Genomic DNA, 16,191 nt, shown 5'->3' with positions numbered 1-16,191 from the left:
TTTCACAGCATTTTGTTTTCCCTTCTTTGGGAAACTAAATGCTGCATTTAGCATGGTGTTTTGAGGAAATAGCTTCTTTGTATCATGCAACCTATATTTATTTGGACATTGTCATACTTTTAGCTTCAGTAGTAATTGAAGTGGTTCATTAGTATTCAAAATCTTGCATAATTCTATCCAAAACAATAGAGCATTGTTATCATTTCATGAGAGAGGTATATAGAATAGGAAAGCAGGGCTGTAGCTAGAGGGTGGCGAGGTGGGCCCCCGCAGGGGCGCAGGCGATGCCCCCCCCCCCGGCAAAATCGGCTAAAAATATGTCTATAAATATAAATTATTGCCTCATAAGAAATGGTTTTAACTAGAGGATGAAATGAATGGGTGGAAAGGGGTGTGTGGAGGAGAGGTAGAAAGAAGAGCTAATTTGTCCATGGCTAGGGGGTGCAATCTGAATGGTTCTGGCAGGGGCACAAGATCACCTAGCTACGGCTCAGTAAGAAAGCACATATTAAGTGGCTTTGGGTTGGTGATGGTCAAAATTTTCAGACTAATACGTGATTGAGAGAAGAAAATTTTTACTGTTTCTAAAGATTTGTTATTCCAAACAATATTTAATTTTTCACACTGAAATTAGTGATCCTTTGGGTGATTCCATAAGTACTACACACATCTTTAGGGCTCTTGGAAATCCAGATTTTCCCTTCAAATTCAGAGAGATATTCCACATTGCATCATGGAAACATTAAACATAAAAAATGTGAATGTGATTTCTTCCACCAGCGTAAAACAAGTTGGAAATTCATCAAGCAGTCTACTACAGTTTTGTTTTGTTTTGTTTTAAAAAAAACTTTTATGAAGCCTACTACAGTTGTTACGTGAATTCTATTCATCCTATCTTAGAGCATTGTAATATGTATTCAAATATGCAGTGAAATAAGCAATTTCTCAAGATAATTCAGCAAGCGAACTCACTGTTCTTCAACAAAAACCAGCAAAGCCATTTCATACCATAAACAATGACATGAATTTCTAGGCTTGTACTGCTTAATCTTCATATGCACATAGTCTTTAAGAGTTCAAAATCAATGTTAATTCCTCTCATCTAAGATGAATTCCTGTCATCAACCATTTGTTTCTATCAAAAGGCATCTCTAACAAATGTGTTAAACATCTTTCAACTATGCATTACATTTCCAACTCCCAAGTGTTGTGAGTTTTTCTAACTTGGGGCTGGTTCAAACATTTGTCTGTGGAGCCTCCTATTGTCCCTGGGAACAATGAACGGGAGGCAGTGGAAGACAGGAGTACCTGGTGTGCTCTGGTCCATGGGGTCACGAAGAGTCGGACGTGACTAAACGACTAAACGACAACATCAGTAATTCTTAATTTCCCAGGTTAAGCTCTACTGTGATGCCAAAGAGGTGCTAACACTATCTCAGAAAAGAGAAGAACACAATTCTGAATATAAACATACAGGAGCATCTCTGAAAACTGAAGTGGCAGGTACTTCATAGTTCAGGGCAGCATCCTCACTCCACATGGTATTCAGATCAAAAGCTTAAAGGCTATTTTTTCTTGCTTTTTCCCTTCTTTATTTTATTCCAGATCTCCTCCCACCAGGGGTCTGCAGTCTTCTTAACCCAGCGGCTATTTATGCAAATAATGAGATCAGTCTGGGAGATGTGGAGATCTATGGCTTTGATTATGATTACACATTAGCACAATATTCAAATTTGTTACATTCTATGATATTCAACACTGCCAGAGACATCTTGATTGAACAGTTTAAGGTAACGTACCTTAATCTTGCTGTTTATTGCCTAACTACCAAATGCTGATTTTATCCACTTGATTTGTAGCAGGGCATGACGGGACAGTATGGAAACGATCCTTAGACCAGCATGTACATAATTCTCTACTTATTTGCTTGGGGCTTATAAAATAAATAGCAAGAAAAGATCCTTCCACACCTTTTGTATGATAATAGCCTAGTTCACAAATAATAATAAACATGTGTTAACTATTATATTTGCAAGCCTTGAGTCCCTGCACCGACCCCCCCCCATGTCCTCTGACACAGCCAAAAGGAGACTGGAAACATTTGCTGGTTTTTTTAAAAACTAACTAGTGTTTGTTTTGACCACACTTGAACAAACTGCAGCTAGTGTTGACTATGATTAAGGATTATTAACCATGGTTTGAAGATTGTTTGTTAACCCTAACCACAGTTGATCCAGATTAATTCATAGGAGCAAATGTAGTTAGCTGAACATGTAAATAAATGCTTCCACTCTTCCCCTTGTAGCCATTCCCAAAAATGGATTATGATTTTAATTTATTGCCCACCCTTTGGCCCAAATCATGTTGCTATAATTAAAAAGTATGACATTAAAAACAGTTTTTAAAGCTTAACAATTACAGAACATGCAGTCACAAAAAATAGAGTTGATCCTGATAATATAGATCTCAGGTGTCAAAGGTCTATACATACTCAAGGTTTATTCACATAAGGCTAAGCTCCCCCACCCTACAGTCACAACTAGGTGTTTAAAAGCTTTCACTTCCATTTTAAATTAATTGCCACTTGCCATGGCATCTGAATCCAGACACACTGTAATTAATCTTACTACGGTTAGTTAAAGCCAACTCCAAACCATAGTTTGTGGAGGCTCTCCCCAGGGAGGCTTGCCTGGCACCTGCATTATGTTAATTAGTCTTTGGCTAATCGAACAATCTGTGGACTTTTAAACTGTAAGGGGTTTTGTTTTTGTTATGTATTTTTGTGTTTTCAGATAGTAAACCTCCCTCTGATCCTCGGGTGAAGGACGGTATAATAAATAATAATCTCTCTTATTTCAGCTAACTGTAGTTAGGTTAAACCACAGTATAGTGTTTGGTTGGCACATTAAACTCTGGGTAATCTAAAGCAGAAACTTCCAAAGTCGTCCACACAGTCACACTAGAGGGCAGAGTGCACAAGTCCAGGCTCATTGAGAATAATTTTTGTAATGCTAATTTAACCATGTGTTAATATTTTATTCAAACAGAGCCATTGTCTCCTGTTTTATTTTAATTTTAATTGTGTTATTTGCATCCTACCTTTCTGCAAGGTGCTAAAAATGATGTACATAGTTTCCCCAATTTTCATATTATCATCACAACAATGCTGTGAGTGATGCAGAATGAGTGGCAATAACTGTTTCAAGATCATCCTTTGAGTTTTGTAACTGAGCTTGAATTTGAACCTTAGCCCATGTTGTAGTCCAACATTCTGGGTCTTCTGGGTTTCTACTGGTCTTTGGATAAACAAAAAAAAAACCCTGAATATAATGTAGTACACACCCCTGTGAGACAAAACATACTAATGCTTTCTAGTGGAATATTTTGTAGTACCCAGAAGGACTCAGAAAATATGAATACATTCCTGGATTTGCCATAAGAGGGCTTCACTATGATGTCCACAAGGTAAGATATACAACTTCAGTCTTTGTTCATGTGTTAGCTTGCTATATTCATAGAGACGAACAAGGGAGCTTGTGAGTTGTATACCCACTGGAAATATCTGTGTGCATGGTGAGCTAATGACTGCTGAATAATCATGGCTACCCTTAGAATAAGAAGTGTAATTAACAATGACTTTGAGTGTTTGGGCAGGCAGCCCTTTGGGTGACTTGACCAATCACACATTGACTTGGGAGCATTGCCAGAGTGCACTTCATTGTCAAGGAGGTGAAGCTGGGTGTTGGTACAGGCTCTTTCACATCTTTGTCAGCAAAATACATGAGGAAGATTAAGGGATTTGTTTTGTTTGCTGTGCAACACTGCTAATAGTATATAAGACACTACTGTATTATGTTGTAGTGATGCTAGAAATCATATACGGTAATTGTAAAGATGGGAGGGACCCTGAGGATCATCTAGTCCAAACCCCCTGACATGCAGGGATATGCAGCTGTCCCATAAGGGGATTAATCCTGCAACCTTGGTGTGTTAGCACCACACTCTAACCAACTGAGCTATCAAGGCTCCTCAGACTTTGTCTTGTAGCTACAGGTAATTTGCAACTTGTGTGCATTTAACTTGCGCACATTAGTGCTTCATGCACTTGGCATATATAAATGTGTGTGTGTGTGTGTGTGTGTGTGTGTGTGTGTGTTTTAAAGGGGGAGGGTGTCTTTCCACACATACATAACAGAAGAGAAACTTGGGCAATTTTATGAGGTTGGGAGTTTTAGTCTTTAATCCAGTGGAATGTGAAGCATGAGTGTCTGCATAGATGAAAACAAGATAAACAGGGCAGCCCCATTATATAGCAAGCAAATTTACAATTGCTCCTACAATTCTACAGTGCTGTTCTAGTTTCCCATGGAAGTTCCTCATATGCACCCTAAACAAGTGATATATGTGTGCTGTGCTCAACTGTGTTCTTAATGGGACAGCAAGATTAAAAAATAAACATATCATAAAAGCCTGGTTAATATAACTGTATGGTGTTCCTATGGGGCCAGGATTATTCAGGTGTAATTTCCTTCCCTCATCCTTTTGGCTTCTGCATACAAGGCATTAGTTTCAACTTAACAAGCATTGGACTGGGGCCAGACAGCTAGCTTGTCAAATACATAGAACACAATAATATATGAAACCCATATGATATTTGCACAGAACTATCAATCACCCTCAGCTGAGGAGTCTTGGGGCTAGAGAAGATGACTTTTAAAAAAGGATTTGGAAAGTATTTTATAGCTTCCAAACTACCAAGGTGAGAGATTTAACACTGAACATACTTCTTTTTTAAAAACTTGAAGTTCAGTATTGTAAGGAATTGCCATAGAACACTTTTTCTGCTTATATCACATTCTCTCCTCCTCCTCCCCCTCCATCCAGCAAGGAAAAATAAGTCATGCATGTCTGGTCCTCAGTGAGAAAAGACAGAATAAAGTGCCCAGAGTTCACCAACAGAGATCCCTGTGCTCCCAGTGTCCTTCGCTGATAATTGCATAGTATATGTTTGAGTATTGAGGGAGTTGTTGCAAACAGGAGCCCTCTTAGCTAACATGCAGTTATGTGCCAACCTGCTGAGTACGAAAAGTTTATTTAGCAAGTACACTGTTCAAACTTGTGGGGGAACCTGAAGCACGTAAGTGTTTTGAATGTTCTGCATGCCCATTTATTTTCATGTTGTGATCAGTGGGGAGGAATGGATGGTGCCTTTAGAGTTATGCTTTGAGACATGGTTTCCCCCTCGGTTTCCCCTTCCCTTGCTTACATGTGTGGACTGCCTTGCCCTTTCACTCATAATTGCAGAAGTGGAATTAAAGTTCCCGGTGGCTGTGTGTAATTCTGAAGCAAAGTTCCTCCTTAAGGGGGATGAGAAGACAAATGATCCTCACCTACCTGTCTCCTCCCTGCCCTTAAGCTGCTGGGTATGCCAAGTTCTCCATAACCAAATTCCCATATGTGTGCTCTTTGCTCTCTAGCCATGAGTCCAGTGTGGCTTCATGCTGCGTGTCTTATGTGAGCTGTCTCTTTGTTCCCTGGCTGGGGCTCAGATTGGTCCTTGAATTAGTTGGAATCCTGTTGGCTGTTGTGACTTTGGAGGCGGAGCACAGCTAGGCTGCCAATCAAGACACTCTGTTGAAAGTGTGTTTACTTGCGCTGTCTCTTTTGCAAATGTTACATTATACCATCAGGACCAGGGTTGTCACCAAGCAACTGTAGGATTCTTCTGAATAACTTCTACAACACCTCCAAATTCACCCTCTTTCCCCTTCCCTCCATGCCCAATGCTAACCAGTAGAAGGCTCTTGCTATATATCTTGCCATATGTGCTTGGTGTGGTGGTGGTTGTGTTCTGCAGGGACAGAGGGGTTTAGTAGCACTCCCTCTCCAGTGCACCTTAACGCATGAGTAGCAATCTGTGAGTGGAATTTAAGAATGCATTACAATAGAAGGATCAGTTTAGGTAGGACTTACTTCTTCTAATGTTAGGTTCTGCAGAATGAGTAAAATATACAAAGGATCTTCTCAGTAAAGGTCTGCTTATATTTCAGAGCCTTCTGATGAAGATTGATGCTTTCCACTATGTTCAGTTGGGTACTGCATATCAGTGAGTTGAATATCATCTCTTTTAAAATATATGCGAATATAAGGCAAATTAAAATGCAAACTCTGTACATGTACATTCTCTTTCTGGATCTGTTGCCTTTTGCTTGCTCTTATTAAAGCTTGTTGCTTTGATGCAGCATTTTAATGGCCACATGTAGTAGGAGTGAAAACCTAATTATATTTTATTGGCAGAGATTAAACTCTTGTTTACACAATTGAATTCCAGGTCCGTGACTTAAGTCAGTGCAGGCGGAACACGCTGGCAAGACTTACTGAAGTCGGATGTTCTCTTTATCTCACTGTCCCTCTTTTTTTTTTTATAAAAAATTTTATTGGGTTTTTACATTTTATAAAGACACACACACATAAAAAGACAAAGACAACACATATACATTTTCATACCCTTACTTTCTTTACCCTATTTCCCGGACTTCCCCCCACCTCCTCTTCATACATCCCAATTCCAATAATTAGTTCAGCAAGTTCTTGTCTATCATCTTAAACATATTGTTATTATTTTTAAAACTTAGCTCTTTTTAGTTGTCCACATTTAACTTATCCAATTCTCTTATAAACATTAAATCCTTTTTCTAAGGTCGACCTAACTTCCCTTCCATGAATTTCTCCCATTCTTATACTAATTATAGATCACAATAGCCAAATACAAAAATCATAAAATTTTGAAATTCAATTCTCCCCGGTCTCCATCCCTTCCCAAGCAAATGTCCACAAAAACAGTTCCTAGCCCGGACTCCTCACATCCGAGGCCCTCAACTCTCTGTTAGTCTCTCTCTGCCGATTTTGTTGGTAATCCTTTTTGTTGGTCCTCAGGTCTCGAAGGAGTTCTGTCACAGTCACAACAAATTTTCTTCCATCCGAAATATTTAGAAGCAGTTGCTGCAAAAGGTCAGCTGTTCTCCCATACTCAAAAAGGAAGTCCCAATCATGTTTCTTTATTCTTTTAAATTCCAGTGTTCCAAGTACTCCAGGGACTTCCTTCTTCATCTTTCGCAGATTTATAATCCGAAGATCTTCTTCTTTCTTTTCTGACAATATAAATTTCTGGTTGGTATTTTCCGCCTGTACTTTCTCCACTTCTTCTTTCCTCTCCATCGGTTCCAAAGATGTCATTTCTGGTTCAGCCACAGATTCTTTATCAGTTGAATCCTTTATGCATTCAGCAGAGTTGTTTGTTTTAGAATTCAAGGTCAAAAGTTCTTTATTCATAGCCGTGCTCTGCTCTTGCAAAATTCCCACGAGAAAAAACATTTTTTCTATCTCTGCCAGTAATTTTCCCTCTGCAGCCATTGTAATGTCTCTAGTTCCCCCTAGGGGGGTTCCAATTGCTTAATAGTCCTTTTCCAACAAACCGTCACTTTGTTGTTTATTACTACTTTGTTTCCAACCACCTCTATTCAAATGTAACACCTTTAGTTCAGAGAGTTATTAAGTAGCAAAGTTCTTAACTTTAACCGCCCGTTTGACAGCTCCTTTGACAGCTGTCAAACTCCTTATTCTTTTCCTCCGGCACCCACACAGGACGCTCCCGGGTTTGGGGGGGGGTTTACCCAAACACTTCCAAGAGTCCTCCCTTTCTCTCCCGCACAAAAACTTCTTCTGTCAAATTCATGGAAATATCTTTATCTAACACCACAAAAACAATAATCTTTCCACCTTAGTTCTCCGGTTCTTGCTTTAAATCATTTGTAGGTAGGGGGGGGTGCGGACTTCCCTTTAGCGCATCCCCCGGTCGTGCCAAATTCCAAGGTAAAAAAAATTTTTAAAGTCCAAATTCCATTTTACTCACGGGTTGTTTGTTTTCCAGTCCAAATTTTGGGGAAAAAGTAAGCGCTCTCCGGCCATGGCTCGCGGCTTCGCTCCACTGAAGTAGCGGTCTACTCCCAGCACCACGCCACTCTCCGTACCCTCTCCGTAGCCTTTAAAAAGGCTCTTCGTGGGTCGGGGAGGGCGCTTAAAGGTGCCCACCGAGTCACCAAGTCCGCAGGCTTCCGCGCCTGTGGTTTCTAAGGGTCCCCGCATCGCCGGCGCGGTAAGACCCGTCTTCAGCAGAGCCGATTCCCTCCGGAGCTCGGAGGGAATCCGCCATTAACCGATCGCGCTAACCCGGAAGTCCCTATCTCACTGTCCCTCACTAAGAAATTGAAATGTGCACAAGTTGCATCAACGGTTTAAAAAAGGAAGCTGGCGTCCTGCCCTGATAAATATGCTTAACCGCCACATTCATTAGTGAAGTTGTGTGGAAAGATCCTTTCTGAGCATAAAAAAACAAAACCCAGTAGCAGTCAATTAAGAGCGGAGTCAAAAGTTCAGAACATGATGTTCGAAGTGAAAGTTTAATCATTTATTTATTTATCAAAAGTAACTGATTGTAGTTATTGCTTTGCAAAATGCACAAAAATGATGTCCTGTTGTGCATGCATATCTGCCAGTTAGATTGAATAGGTTTTAATTTTGCGAGTAATGCAGAGATAGGGGACAGGCAGCAGGTACCAGCTATGCCATCTTTGAACCAGAGTCTAGTGGAAATTCTCCCCTGGAGAAGCAATTATTGTCGTTGTGCCCGGGCTCCACTGACACTTATTCTCCTTTCTCTTGCAACTGTCATGGTATCCCATTACTTTGCCCAGCTGTCTCAACCACATAACTGTCCAATCCAACTGAATAACTTCTTAAGATACAATACCAAGAACACTGGCTTAGCCGAGGAGAGTTTAAATTCCTTTTGCATCCTATAGACTCACATGGGTTTGGACTCAGTTCTTCGTTTAGTCAACTTTTGTTTTGTTAATAACTTTGGTGTGTGTAGATTCTCTGGTTCCTTTTATTAGCTTCATATACCTTGTCCTTTTCAATGTCACTTTTGATACAATTGTAATAAAAGCATTCCAGCTGAAAAACAATGAAACATGAAGCTGTCTTGCATGATTCAGAAGCTACTTTTTTGTTTTTTTGTTTTAAAAAAATTATAAATCTTTATTAAACATTCAACACATATTTACACAACAATTTGCCATATTACAGTTTATGCATATTACAGTTTAACACTACACAAGAAAAAGAAAAATACAACAAAAAATAAATAAAAAGGAAATAAAAAATGACAGTAAGAAGGATAAAATAAACTTCCGATTGTTCTCAAAAAACTAAGTCTCATTTGTTATTTTTTACACAGTATCATATTATATTTTGTTTCCTTAATTTCCTTCAGAGAAATATTATTTAGTTTGTTGTCTATACATTACATGAAGCTGTCCTGCATGATTCAGAAGCTACTTCAAAAGATGCTTGATAATATTCAGACACTACTGTTTTATGCAGTGAGTTGAATCATTGAAGGATCTTGGGTCAATGCTGAAGCACCTGAAATTTAACACTCCCCATAAAAAAATACAGTGAACCTTTATTAACATGGTGATAAAACCAAGAGGAGCTATGTTGGTTGATTTGCACTTCCAAAGTACATACCCATTATATAACTTTTTAAAAAACGTTGCACAGAATAACCAATCAGAAATGATTCTCAGTGAAGTGAACACAGCTGGCTACCAATTTACAAATGACCTGTGAAAAGTTTAATCTCTGCTTTCTTTGATTCTGGGGCAGCTGAAAGGCCCATGCTGTGATAGAAATAGACTTTCATTCCAGTCTGTCCTTTTTCTCCTTTCTGGCATTTATCTCACTTGAGGTTGACATTCACTCTTTGAACTTGCTTATAGAGGGCTGAAACCAGTGCCTGATGAAGAGGTTATTGAGATGTATGGCGGGACCCAGCATATTCCATTATACCAGATGAGTGACTTTTACGGCAAGGTACCATAAGCTTCGTTCTTGACCATTTAATAAAATGGGGCGTTGGCTCTGAGAAATCCAATATCTAAGGAATTAAGTGTAAATGCCAGTGATTTCTTCCAAGTGTGAAAAGGTAGTGCTTGCCAGTTTAAACATACTGTTTCTTCAGGAGCTTTATGAACAATTTGTCAGGGAGACGGTGAGTCTGGTTGACTTTTGTAAAATAATAATAAATTTGTTGGCTGACTGGATGACTCCAGATATGACCACCAAGGGAGCACTTTAATTATTATTACTAGCAATGCTGAATAATTATTCATATTTTTGCATAGTACTTATGCATCTGTTCATCTTTCTTGGGAGTGGTCGTCTCTGGGGCTGTGCTGTTCCAATGGGTATCCCAGAAGTCTGGGTGTCTGTCAGCATATTTATACAAACCCCAACAGCCATGGTGTTAATATGTAGATTAGATCTCTTGCATTTTTTTACAACCATTTCAACCCTTCAAATCTAAGTTTGTTGTTGTTTTTCAACACTATTGCAATTTAGTAGCACTGCAGAGGACTAGATGAAGTTGTTCAATGGCCAGATAGGATCGGTAAGCTACCAGATAGCCACCCCAACTCACTGTATAGTGTTCCTTTTCAAAGGACTTAACAGCAACTTATTAAAAGAAAATATTTTTCTCTAGACTTGTAATTTGACGCTCTGCATTTATTCAGAAATAGTGTTACTCTCAGAGACAGTTCAGACACTACGTCACTCTCTGAATCTCTGTGCACAGCTAAATCATGAGCAAATCTCAGGCTTGTGTACTCATTCCTCAAGGTCAATGAGATAGTGCATTCAGATAAACATAGGCTTTTCTGGTGCAAGTGTTGCCTTACTCTCCTTCTTGTCATTTTTTATGCATTAAGGTTCACAGATAAAGTAACATTTGAACAATTCCCTAGTTCCAATTTTTGAAATACATTGTCCTTCTCCCATTGGACAGGGAGACGTGCAATACACGCCTTTAGAACAGAAGTAATACTTGTATGTAACACACTGGGTTGTACTCAGCAAATTCATCCAAGAAGGACTCCTCCTGTCTTCCCATGTCCCCCTCTCCACAGTTGATCCAGAAGGTTGGAAGGACCCCAGAACAAGATTTTGGGTAAAGGGGCTCAAGGGGTGTAGAGGAAGTTCCTTTGCGTAGGCAGAAGTTTTTCCATTAATGGGGTGACTTGGTTGGATACAATATGTTACATTTTAGTGGAGTCTAGAAGTAGTTTTGTGACAGTAAAACGCTCCTCAGCTGGATTCCTTCTCATTTGTAGAAGATTGTGAAATGCCAGAAACCTGTCTTTAAGCAGCTGACTTAAATCCGTTTTCCTGACCTGAGCTGGACTAGTACCCTGTTCCTCACTTCATGAGAGTATGTAATCTCTCGTGAATTTTGGGAGAGGGGGTGTGTGCCTACCTGTCTGTAGAGATTCATAGCCTACCTGTCTGTAGAGATGTGTAAGCTGTTGTTTGCTGCCAATTGAGCTGCAGAACAGCCGCCTTTTCTAGAGAAGTTTTTCTGTTTCTGTGAGGTTCCTTCAACAGTGTAGTCATGTCTTCATGTTTCCTTGCCCTCATTGGGTACAGGTCTGTGGGAAAGGCCGGTAAATGGTGTGTGTATTCATCCATTAACAATCTCCTAAAGGTTGGTACAAATTATTCCTGCATACTAGCTTCCATTCAGTTTTATTTCTATCTTCGTGGGAGCAGGGCCTAATATGTGTTTTACATGATCATACTGTACAATCAAGAGATGTACAGTATTCACCATCCTGTAAATTGTAATGTCATTAAAAAATAGCTGTGGAGATATGCTTTAATGGGAGCGATGTTCAGTGAAATCTTAAAAGATAGAAAGCATAGTTGCAGTAGACAGATTTTTGGTGCTTTATATAGCTTTTTGCAACACCAAAAAACCAAAACCCATTACACACTATGGTTAAACATGACTTATTTGTCCTTCATGACAGCTCTGTGAGTTAGGAAAGTTTTGAGAGAGAATTGTTTGCTCAATGGTAGATTAACCATATATAAAGCAAACACTGTTGTCTCATACACCATGGATATATGATGTGATGACAAAAAAGGGAAATTCTGACCCATGAGGTTTTTTTATAATTGCTTGAAGAAAGAACTAAATTACATTGATTTTTAAAAAGACCTTTTAACTATACGGTACATTTTTTCTTTGCATTTGGATTGAGTAAGAAACATCTATTCCTAGGCAGTATTTGTCTGTTTTTAATCTAAAACCTTGTAGGTGGTGGTATGCTGGTGGGGAGAATCCCTTCTGTTTTAACAAAGATCATTCTAGCTTCTTTGGCTTCTCCCAACACTTTTTTATTTCCCTGACCTCTTCCTCCATTAAGATAATATGCAGTTACCTTATAGCAGATATTCCATGTTCTGCTATACTTTAAAGTAACCTCTAGGTCTGCAGTTCTGGCTCCCACTAGTGCAACTATTCATTGGCCTTTCTTATTTAAAATAATTATCTCCCCTCCTGGGGTCCTTTAAGGCTGCTTATTACATTGTTTTAAAACAAATGTCAGGGTTTCATCAAGAAATTAAAAGTATCCGATTAAAATATGGGAAGCATTGGAGATGATACATGTATTAAAAAAACACATGATATTGATAGAATAATGTTAGCTTAGCAAGTCAGACGCCTAAAAAGAAGGAAGGTAGGTCTTGAATGGTCTGATAACATGGTATTGATTAGTTTATTGCTCTAGTGTGTGCATTGACAGTGTACATAAGTCCCTTCCAACTGACAGACCAGAAATAATTTGTTGATGTCATTATAGTTGGAAGGTGAGTTCTGTTGAATTAGGTCTTGACTAGTTAAGGTCATTATGGTGTAGCTGTTTTGCTCAATCAGCAGCGATACCAGCCCCCTGGCCATATGGCAGTTAGTATCTGATTTCTCTTTAATAAAAGTGTTTCTTAGCATAATCTGTATTATAAAGCAGATTATTCCTTTAGTCAGATGAAAGGAAAGGTCATATTTCAATAATTTTCAGTTGTTAACAGACTGCCACATACGGCTTTAATTTGTAGTTCAGTCTTGGCTTTTTGTTTTTGTTTTTTGTTTCGTACTGTTCAGCTGCTAAAAGAGAACAGATTTTTGTCTGTGTCATTGTTGCCATTTCTAGAGACTCTCATTTCTTTAAAGACCTGAGAAATTGGGAAGTACTTCTTGAAATAAACAAATCAACCAAGTACAGTAGTATCCTACTATTTACTATACCCTTTTAGTGACCAGAAAATTTACTGACCAGAATAGGCACTGGAGGTACAGAGTTTGAGATCACTGATATTTTCTCATATTCTGCATGTCAGTGCAGTTCAATCTAGGGTACTTGTATTTATTTTATTTTTATTTCATTTAGCTTATTTTAATACAGCTAAATCCAAATGCTTCAAATAGACTTGGGCTGTATTGCCTCAAAAGATTGGGGGGGGGAATACTTTTTTGTTGTTGTTCTATACAATAACACATATACATTCCTGACCATTACCAATCTGTCCCCACAATGGTCCCATGCAAATCAAAAGCTAACCAATGATTTATCCCTCTATCTACTATGTTTTTTCCATGTCTAATAGCATGTGAATACCATGCAATAGGTTTATCCCCTTGCATCATGACAAAGATTTGCTGTACCTATGTGTGTGCAATCTCTCTGTTTCTATAGTGAAATGGTGAACACGTGAGCGCAGTCTGTCCAGTCACCTTTCTGTACGGAAGTGACTATATAAACTGATTATACAGTTAAAAATATATAGCAACCCAAACCCAATCCAATTTTGAATATAATTTGTAGATCATAGGTTAATGGGTCAATGAAATTCCTTTAAAGAGGTATATTAATATTAAGGAATGAATCTGTATACATAATTATTTACAATGTTGCAGTTTTTAATAACTTGAATGATCTTGTTTCCTGCGTGGAATTTTTAATTCATTTACTTTGGTAAATTTGGTAATGTTATTTGTTTTTGTATTCCTTGGCCATATGAAGTTGCTGCTGAAGCAGTTTTTTCATGTGTGTGTATGTTATATCCCATCTTTTGAGACCATTAGGTGAGCGAAAGGCATCTCAAGTAAAACCCAAGACAGCAGTAGAACAGCCTCAACAACGTAATAGTAGCTTAAAAAAGCAGACATCAGTAGATGGGTGTTTCTTTACGTCAGTCCCAAAGCTGATGGGAAAAGAGGGGGCTTGCTAATCTTTCACAAATCCTGATAGAATTAGATGCATGCCAGTTAAGTATCCATGTTCCCAGTGTTGTTTACCAGAATCTCTAAAATCATCTCATACTTGCCTAGTTACAGTAAGTCTCTGACTCCTGTACATGCATGCCACGTTTGATTCGTTGCTTTGGAGAGGAAAACCACAGCTGCTGATTCAAAAACTTCCGTAACTCTCTATTATTGCATTCGCAGAGGGTACGCTGTGTTCAGCTGAAATGTGAGACACTGTGTCCAACCTCCCACTTCATATAGAAGTACATTATGTTAAACAGCAGTTTTTATATTGCGTTTCCTCTTTTGGACAGGGTCCATCAATTAAGCAGTTTATGGACATCTTCTCCCTTCCTGAAATGACTCTGCTTTCATCCGTGACTGACTATTTCATGACTCACAATATTGAGTATGACCAAGTTCATCTTTACAAGGATATAAGTGTGAGTACAGCTGTTTTAGGGTATAGGTGAAAACTCTGCCTTTGGCAGTCCCGTGTCTTATATGAGAGTTGCGTTGTGCAAGCATAATGTATCATTGTCAAATAGTAATAAATAAATAAAGGAGACCAAAAAAAAAATCAAGCAATCATTAATTATTATTTTAATTAGCATGAAGTATAGTGAATCTCTATATTGCATTTTCCAGAGGGGCAGCCATGTTATTCTGTTGCAGCAAAAGCACCTGTCTTGTGGTACCTTAAAGACTTAACATGTTTTATTGTGGCATATGCTTTGGTGGACTGGATTCCACTTCATCTTTAAGGTGTCATGACTCTGCTTTGCACATTGCTTTTGTCATTTGTCATCTTCAGTAATACTCCTAAGGTGCTTTTTTTCAACACCTATAAGAAGCTGACCACGCAAGCAGAAGTCTGCTTATACATCTTGAGCATCGCAGTTGCTTTGGACTGTAAATTTAAATATACCCATGTATCAGTGACTTTAGTGGATTCATGGAAATTACTTATCATTTGGTTTCTCTGTGTTACACACACACACACACACACACAGAGAGAGAGAGAGAGAGAGAGAGAGAGAGAGCGCCAGCCCTCAAAGTCCACTGATACACAGACTGTGTTAGTGCTTTGGGTGCAGATTTCCTACATCATATGTCAAGTTCCTGACAGTTTTCTCTTTTGATGATTACTTTATAAAGCTGTGTATACATTGATGGTGCTGTATAATACAATACAAGGTTTAAGACTTATGCATAACTACTCATTGCTGTTTTAGGATGCCATTAAAGATGTTCATGTGAAAGGAATGATGTACAAATGGATTGAAAAGGACATGGGTCAGTTAAGTTCTAAACTTTGATTAAGGTTTTTTTTTTGAATAGTAATGAATGCTGTCTAGCATCTAATGGCTTTAGATTAATGGTTTTGAACCACCAAACTGAAATTTGCCTAAATGTTTTCTTCTTTTTTGTCATAGTGTTGTGTACTTCTACATTATGCTTAGCTTAATCTGTTTCTTGCAGAAAAATATATTCTTCATGGAGATGAAACTTATGCTGTCCTAAATCGACTGGTTAACCATAACAAAAAACTATTTCTTATCACAAACAGTCCTTTTAGCTTTGTGTGAGTATCATCTCTTATGCATCTTGATGAAATGGTTGCTTATGTGCAAATGTTAAATGACAGTAGTAACTGTTCAGTGTAGGCCATCTGGATAGCAGCTTTCTTATGTAAACATTTTTAATTGCTGTAAGATAAGATTTTATTATTGTTATAATAACATGAGGATCTATTTGTGTATTTGATTTGTTACCCTGCTTTCACCATCAGGTGATGGTGGCGTTCAGTTAACAACGTAATCATACCATTACAAACAAGTACAGCAAGTTTTAGCAAAGTATTGTACATGACTGTGAAACTGGAGAAACTGCATTGCTAGTTCTGTGGTTGCAAAGTTAAATTTGAAAAGTGATTGTAATCATTCCTAGGGGCACAGTTCTGTCCTGGTACATGCGCAAGG

General features: G+C 38.5%; 1 protein-coding gene across 1 annotated transcript in view; it reads left to right on the top strand.

The window, feature by feature from the left end:
* NT5DC2 (5'-nucleotidase domain containing 2) overlaps nt 1-16,191 on the top strand; it is a 32,733-nt gene that overhangs the window by 4,686 nt on the left and 11,856 nt on the right. Inside the window, exons 2-8 of the mRNA XM_079967233.1 lie at nt 1,606-1,790; nt 3,391-3,465; nt 6,051-6,106; nt 9,843-9,936; nt 14,524-14,652; nt 15,445-15,505; nt 15,692-15,794. Coding sequence (XP_079823359.1) covers nt 1,606-1,790; nt 3,391-3,465; nt 6,051-6,106; nt 9,843-9,936; nt 14,524-14,652; nt 15,445-15,505; nt 15,692-15,794 — 703 coding nt within the window. The remainder of the gene's footprint in view (nt 1-1,605; nt 1,791-3,390; nt 3,466-6,050; nt 6,107-9,842; nt 9,937-14,523; nt 14,653-15,444; nt 15,506-15,691; nt 15,795-16,191) is intronic.

This window comes from Podarcis cretensis (genome assembly GCF_951804945.1).
Source record: "Podarcis cretensis genome assembly, chromosome: 2".
In the NCBI taxonomy this organism is placed as follows: domain Eukaryota; kingdom Metazoa; phylum Chordata; class Lepidosauria; order Squamata; family Lacertidae; genus Podarcis; species Podarcis cretensis.
The sequence above is the reverse complement of the archived record's forward strand: the minus strand, read 5'-3'. Positions and strand labels throughout refer to the sequence as shown.